The following is a 23,594-nucleotide window of genomic DNA, read 5'->3' on the forward strand; positions in this document are numbered from 1 at the left end:
GCTGACAACACACCAATCTTTCACTGTCATTCAGTCAACCCCACAAGCAGCCGGAGAATAGTCTCCTTCCACCGCGGCAGCTGTGGCCAGTGCCTTCTTCACCCAGATAAGGAGACAAAGGAGGATACGGGGTGTGGTCCTTCTTGGACACCTGCCGCTCCCTCCACTCTGCATCGTGGAGCAGGGATGAGCTGTCTAAATATACAGCCTCCATTTTGGACCATGGGGATGGGAACCACGGTATAAGGGATGACACAGCCACAAGAGAGCCAAGAGTGGCTAGAAGGACAGGTCGGTTAATAGATGAATCAAGCCTGAAGGCCTCTACAGACAAAAGTGAAAATAAACTTCATTTTTCCTTCTTTTTCTATGTGTATGTGCAATACATGTACATGTACACATTGGGTGTGCCTACAATGTGGAGGCCAGAAGTTGACATTGGTGTCTTCCACTATTGCTCTCCACCTTATCATTTGAGAGACAGTCTCTCAGTGAACCCAGCTCACTGATTGGCTAGACTGGCTGGCCATTGAGCTCTGGAGATATTGCTATCACTGCCCATGCCCCCACCCTCGGTCACCCAAGACCATCAGAAAACACTGATATTTATATTATGATTCATAACGGTAGCAAATTTACAGTTATGAAGTAGCAACAAAATAATTGTATGGTTGGGGGTCACTACAACCTGAGGAACTGTATTAAAGGGTTGCAGCACCAAGAAGGTTGAGAACCACTGGTCTAGATCATACAGTAGATTTAAAAAAAAAAAAAAAAAAAGGCAGGGAATGCAGACCTCCTAGCAGTCTGTCTCTGAGCTATAGAGCTTACCACTGTGCCAATCCCTTGTGTTAAGGGTTCCAAATCTGAGGACTGGAACAACTAGAGAAAGCACACACACACACACACACACACACACACACACACACACACACACACACACACACACACACACTTGAATCTGTATGGCACATAGCATGGGCAGACTATCTTCCTGCCATTATTCCCCAAATAATATGACAACTGTTTATATAAGCCCAGGTCACAGTATCATAAGTAAGCCTGAGGTGTGCAAATATCACACCACTGTATTTTCAACCTGTGCATCCAAGGACTGTGGCCTCTGACAAAAGTCTGAGAACCAGCCTCACACACTTGGGGATGCCACACTGTTGTCTTTTCTTCTTGGAACGTTGCTCAAAAAGATTCAAGACAAGTGGACACAGCTGAGCGTCTTAGTTAGGGTTTCTGTTGCTGCAAAGAAGCACCATGACCATGGCAACTCTTACAAAGGAAAATATTTCATTGGGGCTGGCTAACGATTTCAGAGGTCTAGACCATTATCATCATGGCAGGAGGAAGCATGACGGTGTGCTGGCAGCCATGGTGCTGGAGAAGGAGCTAAGAGTTCTACATCTTGATCCACGGGCAACAGGAAGTGAACTGTTTTACCACACTGAGCATAGCTTGAACACAGGAGACCTCAAAGACCACCCCACAGTGACACACTTCCTCCAACAAAGCCACACCTTCTAATAGTGCCACTTCCTATGGGGGCCATTTTCTTTCAAATCACGACAGAGGACGAGCATGTTTCCTGTGAGGGCAGACGGTGAAAGAACTACTTTTAGGAAAAGAAGGATAGTGTCATTTCTGGTTGGAAAGAACACATGCACACACACGTGCACACATATACACAGACACACAAATATGCATGCACACACAAGTGAACACACATGGAAAGAAGTCATCAGAGAAAAGTGATCAGTTAAAGAAATTTATATTGAAAATTTTTCTTAAGAATACATGTGATTTTACAAGGTCATTCATCATAGCACCAGGCCCAATATTCCATGATAGAAAACTATCAAGTAACAAATACTCCAGGGGTTTTCCCACATGTATAAATTATGCAAATATCCATTTATATCTCCATTCACAATAATCAATAAATAAGAGCGCACATTCACACAGCATATTTTTTTACAAAGATCCCTTTGTTTTTTATAAAGCTATAGCTATGCTCACTAAATAGACAAAATAATCCTTATACCACAAAATAACATTTTGCTTTTGTCCCACTCAATAGTTCTGCAACTTTCAGGTACAAGTTATGAGGTCTTCTGCCATGCCATTAAGAAAACATTAATTCTGTTAAGTATATCCCAGGCCCTGAAAGAACAAAAACACCCATCCCCATGTAAGAGGTATTCAAGACAGAACACCATCCTGTCTCCAGGCTTCACAACCTGTCCCAACAGTGTTGGGGAGGGAGTAACATTTTCCTATTTGTCTTTGCCCGATATTATCAGCACAAAAGTAAATAATGCAGGTAGCATTGTCAGGTCCAATTTCAAGGGCAGAAGGCAGGTGCGACCCTCACTGCAGAGCCCACCCTCCCTACCACACCCCCCTTGGGATGCTCTCCACAGCTCTCTTAGCTGGGACAGATGGGAAGATGCAGGCCGTTGCCTATAGCTACTTATTCCTACAGCTAAATTACTGAATTCCAAAGAAATTCCCCCGGGGACACTGTCTAGGGTGTCGACTTAGAACTACCAGGTTCCACTTCATACCTTGTAACAGTCAGGCCACCCCTGGCTTACCAACACCCCCCCCTCCCCCAAAGGCACCTTTCTCAGACATCCAACCGATGCAAGCTGTATGCAAGCTGGCAGTTCATTCATTTACACAAGTGCATTGATCACTTACAGAGATAAAAACAGACAGACCTTGCAAAGCCTGGAGCTCTCAACCCTGAGAGCACTTTGGCTGTGGTCCTCCGCCCTTCCACCCAGAGAGGTAAGTACATTCATTATCCAAGGTGTCTGTGGCTGAGCCAGGGTGGGATTCCCAAGCCAGGGCTGTCTTCAACTTGGGAACTCCCCAACTTTCCTTTAAAACATGTCTCAATCCTTACACGACTCTCAAGAACACAGGCATTTTATGGCTGCTCTTCCCCCACAGCCTTAAGTCTCAGTTCCTACTGACTTTTGACATGCTGGGGAAAAAAAAAAAAAAAAGCATTCACTGTCACAAGTGAAACAAGCCTCCAACTAAATGAGATTTTTCTATTTCTTTTTTAATAACAATGCAAAATTCATGACTTTTAAGCTTAAAGAAAAAATGATTCTCATGTAAGAGGACAATTTTAACTTTATCCAAAGAATTCATCCCCCTCACCACCCACCCCGAGTTTTAATGCTTGAAAAAGTTTATTTGGGGGGCTTGAGAAATGACTGTGATTCAGAGCACTTGCTGCTCTGGCAGGTAACCTGGGTTTGGTTCTCTGCAATCACACGGTGGCTCAAAACCATCTGTAAGTCCAGTTCCAGGGGACCCAACACCCTGCACTGGCCTCCATGGGCACTGCACACATAGTCCAAACACATACATGCAGGCAAACCATTCATACCCATTAACATAAAAATGAAATCTTTTTTAAAGTTGATTTTGTGGGGTTTTCTTTTCTTTTTTTTTTGTCCAGTTGTTTTTTATTTGTTTGCTGTTTTTATTTTCTTCTTTTGAGATGGGATTTCACTCTTCCTTTCATCCAAGCTGGCAACCTTTCTGCCCCAGACTCCTCAGTGCTAGGATTATAGGTGTGCACCACCATGGCTGGCTTTCAATCCTCAGTCTTCACTATGTTCCTCTAAATCCTTCTTTCCCTAGGTTTATGTTTGAAGGAGAAAGCCTGAATTGTTTCTCCAAGAAGCACGTGCTGGAGGTGGAGGGCAGCGAGCGGCTGGGCGGGACAGAGTGCTGACTGATGCTACTGAGGGTCCGTGTGTTTCGTTTTGGATAGTGAGCTTTTCTGCTACAAGTTAGAGGCCAACATTTTTTTTCCATAAATTTACATTTGTAGGTTAACCATGAATTTCATGGGATTTAAGTGGTTGTGCACAGGTTGGTTCAAAGTGTGCAAAAATTTGGTGGGAAGGCAGTGGGTAGGGACAGAGTATAAGGGTAAGGAAGGGCTAGCTCAGAGAATCCCACCCACAACTCCCAAGTAGACTGGCGCCCCAGAATCAGCATCTCCTCAGGTTATCACTTTGTTTTTCTAAGCAGTAAATCTGGTCACAAAAGCCAGAGTTAGTTAGCTGTGATAACCTTATCTCTTGATCCAGTGTTTTGAAGGAAGTACTTCCCTGGACTGTTGGCCAAGTGAATTTACAAGTATACAATGGCTTAACACTTCCTCTTATAAAAGCTGGTAGATGATAAGGCTGTGTGAGACCAGAGAGAAGCCAGGCAGAAACTATGCCCAAGTGACTGTCAGGGAGGGGGCCACAGTCCAGGCAAGGCTGCTCTGTCACTTTGGCTAATGGGTAAGGGAAAACCCCAAAGGGTTTTCAGCCAATGAGAGAAAGACACCAGCACCAAGTCTTCAGCCACTCAACCTAGATCCTTAGATGCACTCATGAGAACACCCCCTTCTCCAGGAGGATAGACTAGGAGACTCACCTGTCACTCGGCCACAGACCCTGCCTCACCTTGAGTCCAGACAGGAAAATCAGTGGCGATCCCTAAAGACAGTCTCTAAGTAGGAGGGAGAGGGAGGCTAGGCCTCAGACTCCACTCAGCCCTCTGGAGTCTGGGGAGAAGATGAAATCAACATGAAGGAGTTCACATCATCATGCCAATGACGTCCACGGAAAGAGACCCCTGTCACTGTGGAAGCCAGGTTATGTTCTTCCAAGGTGCCCCTACTCACTGGCTGACTTCTGATGGTGAGATGCACTCCAGTGGTGTTCGGAGGCCTCACTGAGGGTGGCTGGAGTTTTATACAAACTTTAATTGGGAAGGAATGATCATCCCAAAGTCATTGACTAGAAAAGTGATGAGGCTTTCTTGCTCATTTTTTTGTTTTCTGTAGGTTTATTATTATTATTATTATTATTATTATTATTATTATTTTGATAACATCTTACTGGACTGGTATTGCAGCTGGAGACTCACATGATCCTCCACCTCAGTTCCATCTCTAATGAAGGTGTGGACCTTCCCATGGTCCCCAAAGCCACCAAAGAGACTATGACTTAGAGAATCCTTGCCTTCTCAATGCAAATGTTTACAGTTCAAGTGAGTGCTGCTGGACCGAGCTGAGCCCAACAATGGCCAAACACAGGGCCAGAGAGAGTGATGGAGCACATCTCTCCACTAAGGTCACATCTGCCAAGCAAGCTCCAGACTCTGTCACCAAAAGCTAGGGGAAAACCACAGCTTTTAGGGGGAAATCCTGTCCAAACTCCAAACAGCAACTGGTGCAGAACCTTGTCTGCTGTCTGGCAAATGCCAGTGTGGACGACCCGTTCCCTACATGGGAGTCCGGGGGTGGGGTGGCGGGTACAGAAAGGCTAGAAACCACGTGATCACACCATGTGTGTCTTGTGAGGATTTTGGAGATCTAAGGGTTCCGTGGGAGCAGGTGGCAAAACTGGAAAGGAAGAAGGAGGCATGTGCCAAGCCTCGACCTTCAAACAGAGCTTTCTCATGCCACCTGATGCTCTCCTGCCCTTGCCGTCATCATAGAGCTTCAGTAGAGTCCTTCAGGACAAGTTCGCAGTGAAGTTAGCAGGACAATGAGCCACCTAACCCACCAGCAAGAAAACCCAAAGGCATTTATGGATTGAGATGGCACACCGAAGCCAAGCACGATGATACACACCTGTAACCTAGCACTTAGGGGAATGGGGCAGGAGGAACAAGAGTTCAAGGCCAGCCTGGGCTATTTAGTAAGCCCATGTGAGGACAAACAAAAACAAAGAGCAATGAAACTAAGAGTGTAGAACATATGTGCTTACTTATTTCACCTGTAGGAATAAGTGCAAAGGAAAAGAAAGTCCCATAGCTATAGACAGGAAAAGGTAGACGGAAGGCCACAGACACTACCCATTCAGAGCTGAAGTAGAAGGAAGCAGGGAAGGGTCCTCACACCACATGCCTGCAGGGGGCAGCACTGAGGAACCTCCCACTTCGGCACCGAAGAAGGCTTGGGAGTCGGAATTGTGAAGGTAGGCTAAGATACAGTGCTAATTCTTGGGCCAACTGCCCCTTCCATGCAGCCAGATGATGGCTTTGCCTCCTACGCCTAGAGAACAAGAAAAGCGCCACCCAGGGACACAAGACTAAGAAGTCAGGACCAACTTCAGGAGGTCACAGGGTGACTATTGAGGCTGCCTTCTTCAAGGCCCAGACTCAGTACTCAGAGATCTCTGGGTCCCGTCCTGTGGTTTGTGCACCTGGCCAAGGCAGCATGTGGGAGTCCAAACCCAGCCTTTGTCCTAGCCGAGGTCTGTATCTGCTCAGAGAATGAGAAAATAGCTCTCCTCTGGCAATTAAACCTCGTGTGGATGGAGGGTGGCTTCTGCCCAGAGAGGACAGGATTACTGATCCCGAACAAGTGCACTGCACGGGCTAACAGCAGCCCCGTGGGAGTCCCTCTTTTCCATGCAGGAGTGGTGGGAAGACCCGTCAGGAAATGAACTAAGCCCCAGAAGAAACATGCAACTGCAGATAGGGTGGGCACTCCATAGTTAGGCCAGACCACTGGGCGACACTGGGCGTGTCAGTACCAGATGGTTGTCAGAGCTTCCTGCCAGCCCCTGGATGCATCATCCTTAAACATGAATAGACGCAGGTATTTTTCAGACCCTGAAAGGTGGAGACTGAGCCCAACCAAGAGAACGAAACTTAGAGAAAACAAAGGCAATTCTGAGAGCAGATAATGCTCCCCACTTGTATCAGCCACAGAGGAGACCTGCACCCCGACTCATTTAAATATAAATGAGCCAAGGAGGCCCAACACCAGCACAGCCAGGGATTCAGAAAGCAAGCAAGCAAGCAATTGCAAGAGAGTGTAAGAAAATTTCTTTGAGGATTCAGCATAGGTACCACAGCAAGGACACAAGAGCATCAGGTCAGGTGACCGAGAAGAGACTGGGGATGTCTCCAGGACGGGAAGAGTTCGTGTCATGCATAAAGGCATGGGGATTGGAATGGCATCGGAAATTTTAATAATGTCATTGGGAAGCAGTGGTGAGGGCACCATTTCCACCTGCAGATCTACGCCCAGCCACATGGTAAGGGCAGAAGACAAGACACTTTAAGTCATTTAAAAAAAAAAAAATCTAAAAATACCTACATTTATTTCTTATGTTCCATTTCTCAAAAAGTTAGTGAAGAATGGATTGAGGGAGATGGGGAAGGGACCCAGGAGGAAAGGAGGGAAAGAGGGGGGTAACAAACAAGGATATGTAACCACAGCCCACAACTTAGTTCAGAAGTACAGTCCCCACATGCTCAAGACAGCATTATCATGAAATGGGGATGCATCAGCCACGTGATCTAACTATATTGGGAAAACCAGTATGGTATTGGTGAGAGGGGAATTACCATCTAAGGTATTAGCAAGCCTGTAGATGTTTTTAAACTAGTAATGTGTGTGTGTGTGTGTGTGTGTGTGTGTGTGTGTGTGTGTGTGTGTATACATATATATATATACACATTAAAGTGTTGTATGTCACATAGAAACACAGAGGAAAACTGTAGGAGAAATGGCTGAAAGTGACGTAAGGGACTACTGCCACAAGAAAGTCTCAGGGGCAGCTGTCCTCATTGCAAACCTACACATTTTCTTATTTAACAGATACTGAGCAAGTCTGGAGACAGGACTCAGTGGTGGTGGGTGCACACCACTCTTGTAGAGAACCCTGATTCAGCTCTCAGCACCCACACAGGGGATCTTCTGATACCTTCTTAGGGCTCCATGGGTACCTACACTTGCGTACACACACACACACACACACACACACACACACACACACACACAATTTAAGAATAAATCTTTTAAAAAGGATGTCAAGGGATCGGATGGCTTTCTCAGCAGCTTTCCATATCCACTCTCTTCTATACACCCCTACACTCAAGATTGTTTTTTTCCCTTCAAAATAATGTCAACTTCCTGCAGGCCTGAAACCAATGACTGTTGGGCATCTTGCCTGTAGATGTTTTCAAGGCTGTTAGAAGCTGTAGGAGGTGAGAAAAAGCAGCATGCAGAGACCTCTGACCAAGGTCTAGTCCCATAAAATAAATGACTCATATTTGGGTCAACTCTTCTTTGGTACCTCATCTGGGTGAGGACTGCAATGTGCAAGGTCACAAAACATCACACGTATAACCTTCATCATCTGTACTTTTGAACTTCCAATAGGACTGGGGAGCTCATTTAGTAGTTCACTTTCTATGGAGCGTTGGGCCTTCAACCTGGAATTGTTCCAGCTCCCCAAAGCTTTCGCCCTAGGAATGCCTCGATTCTCTCTGGGAGAGGAGGCAGGTACCAATCAATCTGGTTGAGAGGCCAGGTTTTTGGCTGTCGTCGATGTGCTATATAAATTGTTTAAACATACAAAGTGTTTAAAAATAAGCAAGTCTTTTGCTTGCTACAGGAGAATGGCTCCCGGACTAAGAACAATGCTCACATGTCAAATGCAAGATGGGACGTCCCATCTCCATTGTCGATTTGACCGCATTTAGTATCACCATGGAAACACACCTCTGGCTGTGACTCTGAAGCTCTTTCCAAAAAGTCTTAACCAAAGAGACAAGACCCACCTTGAATGTGGTCAGCACCATTTCATGGGCTGGGGGCCCAAACTGAACAAAAAAGGAGAAAGTGAGCTGAGCACCAGCGCTCATCTCTTGCTGCTTCCTAACTGTGAGTACAATGTGAGCAGCCACTGCTGTGACCCCCCTTTATCATCGACGGTTATCCTGGAACCTTGAGCCCCCAACCCCCCTTTCTTCAGCTGTTTCTGTCAGTTCTTCTGTCACAGCAACAAGAGAAGCAAGCGGCACACCAGCCTTTACAGTTGTCCAGAACATTCTAGAAGGAGCTAAGGATAAGCTTGAAGGTTAGATAAATGGCCTAAAAATGATGGCTTTGAGTGAGGACATTTTACTTAGGTTTTTCAGGACGCTTGTGTACCTGGTTGCAAGTCTTCTACAAAAAAGTAACAGTTCTGGAATGGAGGTCACATGGCCTGGGAACTCATGGCCAGTCTGTTTCTGGTAGGCTGTGTGACCTAGCTCTTGACAGCCTGCTCTGCCTCTCTGAGTTCAGCTAAACAAGATATTCCCTGGGACTCCTTCCTCCTGACTAACAGTTTATGGTTTTGTTTTTGTTTGTTTGTTTGTTTGTTTGTTTGTTTTTCCTGGTTTTTCGAGACAGGGTTTCTCTGCATAGCCCTGGCTGACCTCAAACTCACAGAGATCCGCCTGCCTCTGCCTCCCCAGTGCTGGAATTAAAGGTGTGCGCCACCACCACCCGGCTCAGTTTACTGCTTTATGAGGGCTGCCTAGTATGTGTTTTTTGAGAGGGATGATGAGGAGAGGAGGAACTTAGAGTCTCTGCAGACCTGAGCCTTTGCACAGAGGAGAGGGCAGAGCACGCCAGGGCAGAGATGAGGGCAATAGGAGGGTGAGGAAAGAAACCATTCTCTTCACAACCTGCCTGCCCTGGCCTACGCCCTGGTACTTTTCAAGATCTCTGTTATGGTTGACCGCAAAGGATGCTGGTGCCAAGGTGTGCATCCTGAGCCCAGAAACCTGCAGAAACCCTCCAAGTTCCACCATTCATGGGAGCTTATTCTGACCCAGCCACTTCCAGGACCCTGGGGCTCCTTATGCTGCCCCATAAGGACTTCAGATTCTGTACAGAAAACTCAACAGAATACGAGGCGGTCTTAGGGCTATCCCAGTCAGCCAGAGCCTGGCTTCCAATGCAAATCTAGACTGATCCCTTTTCTTCTTTCTTCTGATGGGAGGTCCTCCTGGTGGAGGAGGTTTGAGAAGTACAGCTCTACCTCGAGCCAATCAATGCAAAAGTGAATTAAAAGTGCAACCCTCCAAGAATGCCAAGGCGAAAGAATGTGCCGTGGCCCACAACAAAGCTGGCAGAGCGCCCTCTTCTCTGGAGCCTGCCAATGCCCAGGTGTAATTTCTGGGGAGCAGGCAGGTGTGCTGTTGAACTCCCTCAGTGAACACAATGGGTCATCAGGCTGGGACAGGTTCATGGGAGCTGTATCACCTTCACTCAAACACTCACACATAGAGGAGAACAGGGCACCTTTCTTCCTAGTATGACTCCGTTCTTTCTTGAAATCAGGCAGAACCTCCCCTGAGATAAAAGTAAGTAACTTAAGCTCATTAGGGGCTTAGACACCTGCATGTTCACATGCCAAGACCCGGGTTTGGAGTACACATTCGTAAGGACTCGCATCTGATCAAACAAGGCACATAAGGAGGAATCCTGTCCGCAGATCCAGCCTCAAACCTGAGCTCAGAGCACACAGTCAGGGAGGTCAGCATGCTCTCAAGTCTTAGAGAATCAAGGGGACATGTGAGCAAAGACTGAACCAGACGGCAACAGGAGGTGAGGCCTGTGTTCCCTCTGAGGTCTTCCATCTCTGCAGAAGTGGCTCAACCCTGAACAGACAGTAAGATGCAGGAGGCAGACTCCACCCTGGTCAGGGTCCTGTCTTTTATTCTCCAGACACACGTTTCAGAGCCGGCTGACATCAAGCTGGGGGAAGAGTAGCAAGCAGTAGACCAGGAGCCAGAGGAAAAGAATGAAATAGATCACGTCGGGCTGCTGTACGAACTGTGTCAGAGAGTCATTGGGCGGGCTCTGGCTTCCCAGGGGCACAGCTTCTCCAGAGGAGTTGGTGCCAGTCCTGCAGAGGGAAAGATAGGGGGACAGGACGGTCACTGGTGGGGTCCCTACGAGGGAGGACCACATCCTGAAGCTCAACCCAACCTTCCCACCTGCAGATGAAGGTTCCCAGGATACATCAGGAGGTTCCCAACTGTGTGTACATTCCAGGCAGCCCTTGGGACACCCACACAGACCCCGGCCATCTCCATGACCCTTAACAGAAGGAACTATCTGGGCCCATTTCACAGATGGCTGCAGTGACAGTTTGGGGGCCGCAGTTGTCACAGGCCACACAATTACTTTGTGACAGAACTACTCCCAAGCCACAACTCCTGGGAAACCTTGGAAGGAGGAAGGAGGACTGCCAGCTCCCAGCTATGCCTCAGTCAGTAAAGGAAACATTGACAGATGATTTCAAAGCAGTCACCAGAAACAAACCAAGTCGCCCCAAGTTGAGTCTGAAGTATTACCTTCAGAAGAACTGCTAGCTTTGGCTTGGGGTCAGAGTTACCTTCCTTTTATGTAGTGGGAGGCAGCGTTGAACGCGCCATTTTGCTTTTGCCTGGCAGGTAATGAACAGGGTGCTAGCACGAGAGTGTGGGTGGTGGGAAAAAAACCAAACTGCAGACCCAAATGTACCCAGGGGAGGGTAGGAGGGGTGGGGGGGCCGATACACAGAAGCCTGAAATATGAGCTTCTCGGGGCCATTTCCAGGCCTTGGATGGGGGCTATGAGAAGCCCAAACCATCTCCCAACAAGTGATGGCTGCGCTGTGACATCTGCAATAGAGCAGTTTATGCCTGAATAACAGACATTGGGCAGAATTTCTCGGGCTTAAAGTTGTCTGTAGGAAAAATGGAAACTATTTATTGCTGGAGGTAGGAAACACTCCTGCATACTTCAAGTTCTTGTTTCTATCAGAGCCCTACCTGATCAAAGCTACAAGCGCTCTCTCCCTAGCTGAAAGCTCCCTTGGGAGGAAATTGAAATTAGCATTTCTATTTTAGGCCTGGGAAGGAAGCAGGGTATCTCACTTGTATTTGTTTTTAGGAGCCAAAAGAATGGAGGTCTAAAGTCCCTAGAGACTACCAATCCCATCATCTAATTTTTCCAAGCCCATGCAAACCCACGGGGTGGGGCGATAAAATAAAGTACTTCTGTGACTTTAAGAGGGGTAAGGCCACATCAGAACAGGAGAGAGTCTATTCCCATCCCTCAGGTTCTAGGTGGACTGGTTTACGGTAACTTGAGGACTATCAACTAGGGAATCTAGTTCTCCACCAGTAATGAATACTTTCATAGACAGCCTGGCATGTTTGCTTTCCCGCTTCATGTCTGCTCTGATGCCGTAAAACTGTAAAATCAGCTCAGTGAGCTTCTGAGAATTGTACCTGCAGTGGGACAGAAGGGACACAGGGTCAGGTGCTACATACAGGATGGGACCGTACAGCTCTGCCTCTGGCACCTGGCTTCTAGCTCTGAAGTCTTTGTCAAGCACAGCCGCAGACTCAGAACCCAGACCCACCTTCCCACTCACACATTCTGGGCTCTGCTCTGCCCCTCTGCCCATACTCAAGAAGATCTAACCTGATTCATTTCATTTGGAAGAGTTATTTCCTGGTATTTTCCCAAATTATTAGCAACATGATAAATAAGCCACAGTAAATAATAATAATAATAATAATAATAATAATAATAATAATAGCCCCTGTGAGATAGGATACACACACACACACACACACACACACACACTTAAACAAAGACGTATATTTGTTTAGCACATATATATTTACATCCCAGACTTAGGGAATGAAGCCACCAACCTGTTTAGCACTCTGTTTCTCCTCTCATCCAGATCGGCTGCGTTCCTCAATTGAACATAGCTAAAATGGTCCTACAGTGAAATTTATAAACAAAACCCCGCAACCCAATTAGTAAAGATGAAATCTCTGAAACAGAAAACAAGGTGGTTTTAAGCTTACAAAGCCGACCATGCCACGCTTTTCTCGATACTGCAGACATCTAGTTTCAAAAATCAAACTGCTAAACAAGAGAGACCACCCTGCCTCCCGCCCTTGCCCCCCTGCCCGAGGGTGACTGGGAAGAGGCCCACCCACCACCTAGACAGGCTCTGAAGTAAGGGCCACTGCAGGTCTCAACACTTGCCCATGTCACAAGGATCCTCTAGTGACTGGGCACCCTTGGTTTAACTGTGATCTTTCTAGATGTGGGTGTAGGGTTGGGGAAGTGTCTTGGGTCCGTTTGTTTTGGTTTTTGTTTTTTTTTTATGACAAAGAGGCCTTTGGGCTTTGAAATCAATGCTTTATTTACACCCCTTCTCGCCCCAACTGGATATCCAATTGGACTGTGCTTAACAAGTTTGTTAAGTGTGTCTGTCTTCTATCCCAGTGTAAGGTTGGTGCAGGTCAATAATCCCAGAGCTCAGGTATGGGAGAGGGAGGACGGACCGAAAAGTACTGATTAGCAGGGGCCATAGGGAAGAAGAAAGTCACATACTAACCAATTCCAAAGACCTATTAGCATGTCGCCGAATGTAAATGCTGGAGTCACTGTGGCTATTCCTGAAAAGCAAAGACACATTTTGAATGGGCACCGCCCAGGGCACAAATGGTCCAGTCACACAGTCACTCAAGTTACCCCAGCCCGGGGCTTTCCACGGCTGGGTTAAGCACAGTTGTGGCTTCAGACCCCGAGATGGTTCATACCTATGCATCCATACCGTTGAAACACACAGCCAGGTGTGGCCATAGACACTGGGCCCTCATCTATACCAAAATGCAAATCAGGGTTTTTAATAGAAAGCGTATTTCTAAAAATCCTAGGATTTGGGCCAGGACTGGGGTCTTTATATACAAACATCCTGAGGTTTGGGGCCTCACCTGCAGTCCCCTGCAGGTTAAGGGCAGGTCTGGGCCCAAGGCCTGGAGGTTGTTCCCTCTGCTGTTCTTTGCTGTGTGCCTACTTCCTACCAATCAAGCCCTAGGAATACCGTCATTTCTCCTTTCATACATGAGACTGATTTTATCACCAAATCTTTGAGGCCAACAAGGAATGCCTCTTGGTCTTTCGAGCAGAGCTGATACCCCAAAAGTGGAGGCAGAAGAATCCTGGGCCATCAACAGTGGCTCCTGGCTAAGAGCTGTCAATGCTAGTTGGTAACTGACATCCCTCTGTAGAATGGATCACCCCATCAGCTTCAGGATGCCTTGGGTCCTGGCTTACTGCCCAGCAGAACTAGGTATCTGGTGGGTGCTATGTACCCTGACACAGAGTCATCTCAGTGTCCTTTAAACAAGCTCACTACATGGCTTGCAGGAACCTGGCACTTGGCCTACGTACACATTTTCAGAAAGTCCCTGGAAGGCAGCTTTGGTATCTTTCCCTCTAGGTAGTGTGGCATAGTCCTCATTGCTACCACAGCACAGGCATGAAGCAAAATGCAACCTCAGAGTCAAAAGGGACCCTGGGGCCCAGATCTCGGCAGTGTCCAGAGTGACCTGATCCTCCAGGGTGCAGTGCTGGGTGCTGTGGAACCACCTTCTCGCCTCGTGTGTGAGTAATGCTTCCTAACTCAAAAGCACATTCCTGGTGGGAGGGAACGATCTCTCTCTGCTCCCTCCCTCCTTCCCTTCCTCCCCCTCCCTCCCTCTCTGCTTTGCTGCAGCAAGGTTTCTCTCAGGCATTCTTACATTACAGTCTGCCAATGTGAGCCTTATAGTGAGTGTGAACCTTGACCTTCACTGTCCCAGCAATCAGGTGCTGAGGACCCATCTCCTGACCTCCAGAAGACAGGGGGAGGCACAGCCGTCCATGCATTCATCTACCCAAAGAACTGAGTGCCCACTGCAAGCCAGGGCCGTGCTAAAGTGAACTCCATGCCTTGCCTTTGCTTCAAAGCCAGCCTCAGCAACTTAGACACTTCCTCAAAATAAAAAGCCAAAAGAGGGCTGGGGAGATAGTTCTGTGGTAGCCTAGTTCACTTGCCTAGCATGCATGAGGCTATGAATTCAATCCCCAGTGCTGCCAAAAATTTTACAGGAAAGAAATGACTGTTCTGTGAAGGAAAAAAAAAAAAAAAAAAAAAAAGAAGAAAAAAAAAAAAAAAAAAAAAAGAAGAAACTACGGTACAAGAACATATCAAAAATAACCTGTGGGAAAGCCGAGACACCTGTTTGGAGGAGGTGTAATGGAGTTGCCCCCAGAGGCTGAGCTGGAGTGACCCAGGGAACAGAGTTGAATGCAGAGCGACAGCCCTTCAGTTCGAAGGAGCCTAAAGCAAAGTATGAACCCAACTGAGGGTAGACGGCCAGGGCCAGAGGTGTGTGGTATAAGCATGAATGATCACGTGGGTTCTGTGAGTTCCCAGGCCAGTGGAAAGCTATGCAGGGAGTCCAACTGAGCTGTGACCAGAAAAGCATGTATAGCGGAGAGGCACACAGAGAGTGGTCCCACTCTGTAACCTCAAGCCAGGGATCAACCTCCTGAAAGTTCTGTTTACCCTGGGGCCAGCAGGTAGAGGCGCCAGGATTCCCTCACATAAACGAGTTCACTTCAGTACTGCCTGCTGACTGTGGAGCTTTGGAGTTCTCTGTGCTAACTAGGTCTACTCGTACCACAGCAGCCTTAACGGCAATGTGCCTGAGCCAGATGGGAAGCAGGGCCCGGGAGGTAAGTGCTCAGTGACCAGACTCTGTGTAGGGTGTGGCCAATCAGACCTCATGCCCACGGACACAGACATTTTCTTGTTCTCCTCAGCCAATATCCATGGCTTGGGCTTTGCTTGCGCCCTCTGCTGATGCACTGTCTACCCAAGATGCTCCTTTACCCTGAGAGCAAGCCCTTGCCTCAGTTTCTAAAGTGAGAAGATCTTAGCGACATACCTGGATGGGATCTTGTGTTCACAGGGGTTTTCTTCAAGGTCATCTGAGGAGCGGACAGTCCCAGGGGCTATAAATAATGAGCTTTCTACTTGGTCCACATGTTTCCTTTTTTCTTTCTTTTTACTGCTAGTTGAGGCTTCCGTTAACTTTTCTTCTATTGGTTTTGCGGGGAGTTCCGGGTTTGGAGGTTCTTGGGGCTAGAACACAAAAGAGCCAAAACACAGGTCAAATTCCCTACTGAAGTAGATGACATCATTCTCCGGTCTCTACTCCAATCCGGCCAGTATCCCTTCCAGTGCTGTTCATCTTCCGAACTCCTTCCAACGTGGACGGCCCAGGAGGGAAGCCCACACCCAAATTCTGCTCCTTGTGCAGAGATCAAAGGCCTCGAATCAATAGAGAGAAGGCATGGAGTTCTGGAGTCAGGAAGCTCAGTGATATGAAATCCTGCCTGACTCAGCTACTTGACCTTAAATCACTGACTGTCTCTCTTTGAGTCTCACTTTTCCAGCTGTCAGATGGGGACAGCCACCCTCAGCCTCTTCCCTCTTCAGCACGTTCCTTCGAAGGCTATCCCTTATAGCAGGCAATGGCTGAACTTTTAGGTGGCCAAGTGCAAAGGCGCTCTATGGGCCTGCAGAGGGACACACACGAGCAAATGCAGTCTGGGGCAGGACACCGACACCGTGCCTCTGGGGGAAGGGATCACGGGGCTTACATCCGGTATTTACTGTCACACTGAGCACTTGTTACCCATCAGCTACGCCCCCACTGAAATCTAGAAGTGTGGGGGCAGCAGGGAGAACCTCCTCACCAGGGGCCAGGTAAGGGATTTGGAGGCCAGGCCAGCTGCCCTGAACAAAGTTCAAGGTAGGAACTGAAAGTGCCCTTAGCCACATGAGACCAGGGTCCTTCATGACTTAGCAGGGACCTTTCCTAGAGAGGAAATGATGAGAGGATTTTACTCATGTTATTTTTTTTTTTTAAAGATTATATTATTATATAGTATATATATATATATATATATATATATATATATATATATAATATACAGTGTTCTGTTTGTATGTATCCCTGCAGGCCAGATCTCATTACAGATGGTTGTGAGCCACCATGTGGTTGCTGGGAATTGAACTCAGGACCTCTGGAAGAACAGCCAGTGTTCTTAACCTCTGAGCCATCTCTCCAGCCCGTTATTTTATTTTTTTAATGATCAAGAACAAGAAAAAACTTGCCATTTTCCAGTCTTTGGCTTGCTCAGCTAGTCTTCCCTTTTCTTGTTGAAAGGAGGACCAGGTATCACCCCTTGTCTGGTAGTAGACAGACTCGGGGCTCTCCACCCCACGGACTTTGCACACCCCCAGGGTGAAGTAAGGGGCTGTATTTGGGGACCCAAGTGCCAAGCGGGGTTGGAAGCAGCAGGCAAACAAAGCCATGGGTCAGAGCCATCATGTGAGCTGCGTCAATATTGCTCCCTCTGGATGCAGGGAGGCTGTGCTCAGAGCTGGGGAAGGAAGCCTGACCTGCCCCCCCTACACCCCACCCCTGCTGGCCTCCAGTAAGTCTTGGGGCAGGATGAGATTCTAAATCTTCTGAATGATCATATGATTCCAACCCAGGGCTGCCCCAACTACCCCTAACTATCCGCTCTGCACACAGCAGTTGATCAATCTAATTTCAGCAACTACTGGCAGAAAGCCTACAAAAATGAAGGGCCGGGCACTGAGGATGTGGCTCTGTTAATGGAGAGCTTGCCCAGCATGGAAAACGCCCTTGGTTCTATCCTCAGCACAGCACAAACCTGCCATAGAGGTTGGTACTTAGAGGTGAAAACAGGAGGATCAGACGTTCAAGGTCACTCTTGGCTACAGAGTGGGTTTGAGGCTAGCCTGGGGTACATGAGAGCCTGTCACAACCAAACAAACAAGAATGAAGGGCCAGACTTGCATTTGCATTAGCTGCTCGGCCAAGGCCAAGGCCAGGATGTAACTTGCATTCTCGTCCACCTACTCAGCCTTTCGTCCCCTGGAGAATCACTCCAGTTGTACTTCATATCTCCAGCTTAGACATCAGATCTGATCTCATTGAAGGTCATGGCCACCCCTGCTGGCTTCTGACAGTTTCCCACAGGAGGCACTGCCGGGTAGAACTGGCAGCCCACGTCAGGTTTATCTCCTTCTCTCCGAATGTCCTCATGATTCTCCAACTCTTCTTCACTGGGCTCTCTTTTTGTCTGCAGGTCCTGCCTAACCTCTACCTGCCCAGCTATTGGCCAATCAGCTTCTTTATTAACCCAATCACAGCGATACATATTCACACAGTGTAAAGGAATAGTCCCCAAAGAAGTGTGTGGGTGGAGTTGCTCTCAACACCAGGCGAAGGAGACAGCTGTGTCTGGCACCCCTGGAACCACCAGCCCTCTTCTCCAGTTGCCTTACAACTAACTGTTGAGCACATTGCTCCCTGCCCTGTCCCAAATAAGCCATTCGTGGCGAAGGACTGACAATCCTCCCCATTGTTCCGGATTGGCAAACTGAACCACAGCGCAAGCTCTGACGATGGCTGTGTGCCATCTCAATCCTAAGCATCTCCAAGGGCTCCCCAGACTCCCTTGCCTGCAGCCCCCCCACCCCCAGAGTGTAAGACTTTCTTAGCCCTCCCAGTACCCCTCTCATGAGCCCACCCACGTCTCCTCGTTTATCTTCCTGTTTCATTCCCAAAGCAATATGCACTTGACCCCTGCACTTGGCAGACCCTGTCAGGCACCGCACTGGTCTCTAGAGTCCAAGGATGAATATGCAGATGCCTACTTACTCTTGGGATGGGGAAAAAAAACAAACAAACATGCAAACAGGAAAGAACAGCCAGTGTGGTTGGCCCCAGCTAAGGCAGCAAGATCTCTGTTAGGGCAGGAGCCGGGAAGAGGTGACCTTGGTACAGAGCTCTGAAGGGCAAATCACCACTTGTTAAATGCTGGGAATTTTTATAACCCAGGCATGGTTATCTGGGAGCCAGGAGAAGCTGGATTTGCTGGAAGGAAGGCAGAGACGGCTGGACAGTTAGGTGGGAGAGGAAAGAGTGTCAAAGGTCATGCTAAGGAGGTGGGAGTAGGGGAAAATGAGATGACAATTGGGGTTTAGGGTCACCCCTCTGTGAGGCAGTTCAGGACTTCATTGGGAGGGATAAGAGGTGAAACACTGAGGAGGAGCTGAAGAAAGAGACGGAGCTGATCTGGAATAAGCCGGTTCCATTCCTAGCCGGATTCTGGCACTCAGGGAATGTCCCCCACCCAGCAGCTCGCCCACACCCTCCAGCCTCTCTGGGTCTGAGGAATTTCCCTCCGTGGAACCCTTTGCAGGGCCACCTCCACATCTGATGCCACATTCTCGGCGTCCACCGCACTAGGGAGGCTGGCACACCTCCCTTTTTGCCCTCACTTTGCTAGGATGCTGGTCAGGATGCTTCTTCCAAAGGGCTGAGCCAGTGCTTCTCAGCCTTCCTAATGCCGCGCGACCCTTTTAATACAGCGCCTCCTGTGGTGGTGAACTCAACCGTAAAATTATTTTGTTGCTACTTCATAACTGTAATTTTGCTGCTGTTATGAATCGTAATGTAAATACCTGATCTGCAGGATAGGGATATTTTTGAGGTCGCGACCCACAGGTTGAGAACCACTGCTGAGCTAACAGGCAGGTGAACGGCTAGAGCTAAGCGCAGGTACTTCTCTTGTCTCTGCATCCTAGCAGGGCGGCTTGAACACCCCCCACCCCACCCCACCCCCGCGCCTCCCCGCTTCCCCCCTCCAGGATTCCCAGGGCTGCAAGGTATTCCTATGTCCCCGGGTGTCAGGCCAGGACTCTGTGCACCTGTCCCCTCTTGTCCCCTCTTGAGCCACTGGCTAGATAAGAGTAGAAACACAAGAGGCTGACAAGTGTGTGTTCAGCTGCTTGAGCTTAGAGTGAGTGTCCCCTTTCCTGTCTACACGATCCCTGGCAAGTCAGAGGAACCAAGAACACGGCCTGACACAGCCAAGGCTTCTAAGAAGCATGCCGGAAACCAATATGAGTTTGCCCTGTTTCCCAGGTGGCCGCAGGAGATGACCTGATAGTTCATTGTTAATAGCTGCTTTTATATGATCATCATAGCTACTCTGCTAATGCCCTCACACACAATCTCATTCATCCTAAGAAGACTTCTGAGTAGGGTGTGGACTGGGATAAGATAATTTTGCCTGGGTGCAAAATCCTCCCCCCCCCCCAGTACTTGCTGGAGCCTTCTGGAAGGACATTAAATTCTATGCCTTCTAGGTTCTGTAAGGGAAGGCTTACAGAGGGAGAAGCTCTGAGTTCCCAAACCTCAAGTACCTGCTGGCTCTCCACAGGGCCATTCTCTTTGGTTTCCCTCTGTTGGTGGTCCTCGGGGGAGGGTGATGAACCAGTTCCTGAGGCTGACGTGGGCCCCTCAGAATTCTCATCAACATGGGACACCTGGTCACTAACGCTGGGGTGGCCATTGTCAACAGGCAAGGAGAAACTGCAGCTGCTTTGGGAGCTGTGGGCCTCCTCCTCCTCCCTGGAATCCTGCAGATAGCCCTCTTCTGGCTCCCCTAGATCGGCATCTTCATTTTTCAAATCCTCCCCACCTTCCGAGTAAGCCTCCAGCACTGCGGCCAGGGGCACCTCGTAGTGTGGGTAATAGAACAGGTCGTGCGGGATGACGGAGATCTTCGAGAGTGGTGGAGAAGGCTTGAAATCCAACCCTTCTTCGCTGTGACTCCTGAGGGTTTCCAGGCTGACACTGGTACTCGGAGGGTTGGATGGCATTTCTCCCCCGACCCCGGAGAGGTCTTCTGCTTCTCCTTCTTCCTCGCTGCGATGCCGGGTGGACTTTCTCTTGGCCTTTTCAAACACTTCGGGTTTCTTATCTGCTGGTGTTTCTTCTGGGGGCAAAGGATGGTCCTGATCATCTTGTTCGGGGCCCTTGGGAGGAGACTCATGTTTGTCAGGCTCGGCTTGGGATTCAGGGGACTCTGTCTCTGCATGGGGAGACTTTGACTTCCTTTTCCCCAGTTTCTCAGCATAATTCTCAAAACCCTCCTCCTCCTCAAGTGTCTTCTCATGGGGTGATGGCTCCTGACTAAAAGCCTGACTAGTGGAAGCAAAATCTGCGAGGTCCCTGTTAAACTTGGAAGCCTTTAGGGGGATGCCTTCAAAATAGTCATCTTTATCCATAGGCTCGACAGTCAGCAGCTGAACCTTGAGCTCAGTGGAGTTGGCCAGGATAGTATGATCTCCAGGGGATGCAGAAGAAGGGCCTTTCTCACCTTGGCTAGCTGGACCCTCTACAGTGCCGTTACAGAATGTGGGGTCCTGGGGAGGCTGACTGTGGTGGGGCATGCCATCCACACCAACAATGTCTCTAGGGCCCTTGTCTGAGGCAGCTTCCTGCGCTGGCCTGGCTTCCTGTTCTGTCTTCTTTTCCTTGGCAACCTCAACCACTGAGACATAGCTATCAGGCTTCGACACCTCCTTTGCCGCCCTTGGGCTCCCCTCAAAGCGGAAGTCTGAGCTGTAGAAAGGGTCTTTGCTACACGAGGCATCCTTGTGCAAATCAGCCTCAAAGTGGACGGATTTCTTGATTGGCAAAGAGTTAGACCTCCGGCCATCCTTTCTGGTTGATAAGATGGAAGACTCTGGCGCTGGCTCATTGGTCTTCCCTGGGCTCTCCTGGAGGACTTGGTCAATGATCTGGTGCATGAACTCAGTGGCGCTGTCTGACAGATCACGGCTGGGCATACCACCCAGACAGAAACCCTTGGTGCTCTCGGGCTGGTCACAGACGAAGACTTTGGCAGGTGGTGGGTGGCTGCTTTCATGGTTGATAGTGTAGGCCCGCTCTCCGTTCTCACTGAGGAGGAGGACTCGGCTTTCTTGTTCAGAAGGGCTTTCTTTGATTCGGACAAAGGTGGACTCGATGGGGGCTTCTTTGTCTGGATTCGCAAAATCTTCCTGCTGAGAAACACAAGACAACATGAAATCACAGGTTCCACCTTCAAGTACAACTTCCAAACCCAAACAACAACAACAACAAAAGCCACTTCAGCCAGAGTTTTCATGGTGATGTCAACTGCTGTCCCGCTGAGATGCAAAAAGTGCCAGGTAAATAAAAATGTGAAATACGTTTTTTTTCCCCCCAAAACTATGGGTGCAAAGAGATTATCAACGCACTCAATGGGGTATTTAATGTACCTCAGTGAGCAGTACCTCAGCTGCTTCACTCCTGTGGACCCTGCCAGTGAGGGAGCTAGCCTGCCTGAGGTGAGGAGGGACCAGTCATGTTCTTACTGACCATGTGGGTCACTACGAAAGCCTGAAGTTGGAGGCAGTGCAACAGCAACTCTCATCAGAGCCTTGTGATTCTACCCAGGGGTGTCTTTAGTGCAAGAGCCCAGGCAGTGCTGAGAGGCAGGGCATAAATCCGGGCCGGCTGGGCTTCCAGTGAGTGCAATGATGGAGCGGACTGATGTCACCCTCACCATCTGAAGCCAGATGGCAGAAACGAACTAGCATCAACATGCCTCTACGTTCCTGAAATGGTCAGAACAAGCAGCTCCCAACTTGGGTTCAGGAAGGGGCTATATCCTCTGCTTGGTTGTATTTCCCAAGGACTCATGTGTTAGAAGCTTGGTACCCAGTGTGGCTACAGGAAGCATGGAGGGACCTTTAAAGGGAGAGGCCTAGTGCAAGGTGATTGGGCCACAGGGAGTTCTAGCCTCAGAAGGAACTGACATACTTCTCATAGATCACCAGTTCATTACAGAGGGAATTGTTTTCAGAGTGAAGAGCCAAGTGATTCTCTGGCTTCCTGTCTTGCTCTGTAACCTCTCTGTCTCACATAAACGTTGACTGTAATGCCCATGAGGTCCTTTCCAAAAGGTGCTAGTGCTAACTCAAACATTCAATGCTGAGTCAAATCTCTCTCTCTCTCTCTTGGTTTATTTATTTTTATTTTATGTGTATATTTTTGCCTCTACATATATATGCTAACCATGTGTGTGCCAGGTGCCCACAGAGGCAGAGAGGGTGACAGATGGTTGAGAGTCACCATGCGGGTGCTGGGAACTAAACTTGGGTCCTTTGTAAGAGCAGCAAGTGCACTTAACTGCCACTGCCGAGCCATCTCTCCAGCCCTAGATCTCTCTTCTTTATATGTTATCTAGCATCTGGTATCTTGTTGTAGCAATAGAAGACAGATCCACATAGAAAAAGAAAGCCATCTACCTCAGCTGCTACTCTTACTTTGCATACTGTCTCTGCCACAAAAGAAAACAACGTTCAGGAAATGAGAAAGCAGGAGAATGAAGCCTATAAAGGGAAGCAACAATTACCAAAAGTAGACCTACCTATGACTCAGGGTTGGAATTACAAAAAAGAAGGCTCTAGAATAACCAATATAAACTACAAAATATACAAAAGACATTCTTTGGAAGCAATCGCAGATAGAAGCCTGGACTTGAAGAGGAGATAGAAAGCTCTCTCCAAGGGTAAAGGCACTTGCCATGTAAGCCTGAGAACCTCAGTCCCATCCACTCCCACAAGCTGTCCCCTGACCTCCATGTACTCACCCTGCATGCACAGGCCCCTGACCCTCCCCTACAATGTATACAACAACAACAACAACAAAATAACAATAAAATATATTTTACAGTTATCTTTAAAAGCCTATTCCTACTGACTACTTAGGGAAAAAACAAAACAAACAAACAAAAAAAAAACCCCACAAAAATACTAAAGACTAAGAAAGTAAAATTACTAACACAAAAGAATGTATCCCACACACCCCAGGATAAAACAGGCTGTTCTGTGTGAACCAAAACCCTTGCCCCAGCCATCATGTCCTCCTTAATCTCTCTACTCCCAGTCCTGGAGAAGCCACACTTAGGTTTGCTGAATCTTGACCATGACCTTGAATCATACCAT

General features: G+C 48.3%; 1 protein-coding gene across 7 annotated transcripts in view; it reads right to left on the reverse strand.

Annotated features, from left to right (window-relative positions):
• Positions 1 to 9,136: 9,136 nt before the first annotated feature.
• Clmn (calmin) overlaps positions 9,137 to 23,594 on the reverse strand; it is a 97,222-nt gene continuing 82,764 nt past the window's right edge. The window contains exons 9-14 of one of the 7 annotated variants that reach the window (XM_028859396.2): positions 19,980 to 21,623; positions 15,616 to 15,812; positions 13,236 to 13,296; positions 12,538 to 12,608; positions 12,013 to 12,105; positions 9,137 to 10,733 (exon numbers count right to left, since the gene is read on the reverse strand). In XM_028859396.2, the coding sequence (XP_028715229.1) occupies positions 10,562 to 10,733; positions 12,013 to 12,105; positions 12,538 to 12,608; positions 13,236 to 13,296; positions 15,616 to 15,812; positions 19,980 to 21,623 (2,238 nt within the window). In that variant the 3' untranslated portion in view covers positions 9,137 to 10,561. Of the gene's footprint in view, positions 10,734 to 12,012; positions 12,106 to 12,537; positions 12,664 to 12,700; positions 13,297 to 15,615; positions 15,813 to 19,979; positions 21,627 to 23,594 lie in introns of those variants that run through there. The other 6 variants (XM_028859395.2, XM_028859398.2, XM_028859397.2 and 3 more) reach the window with 6 other exon arrangements.

The sequence above is a fragment of the Peromyscus leucopus genome, chromosome 14 (genome assembly GCF_004664715.2).
Source record: "Peromyscus leucopus breed LL Stock chromosome 14, UCI_PerLeu_2.1, whole genome shotgun sequence".
Classification (NCBI taxonomy): domain Eukaryota; kingdom Metazoa; phylum Chordata; class Mammalia; order Rodentia; family Cricetidae; genus Peromyscus; species Peromyscus leucopus.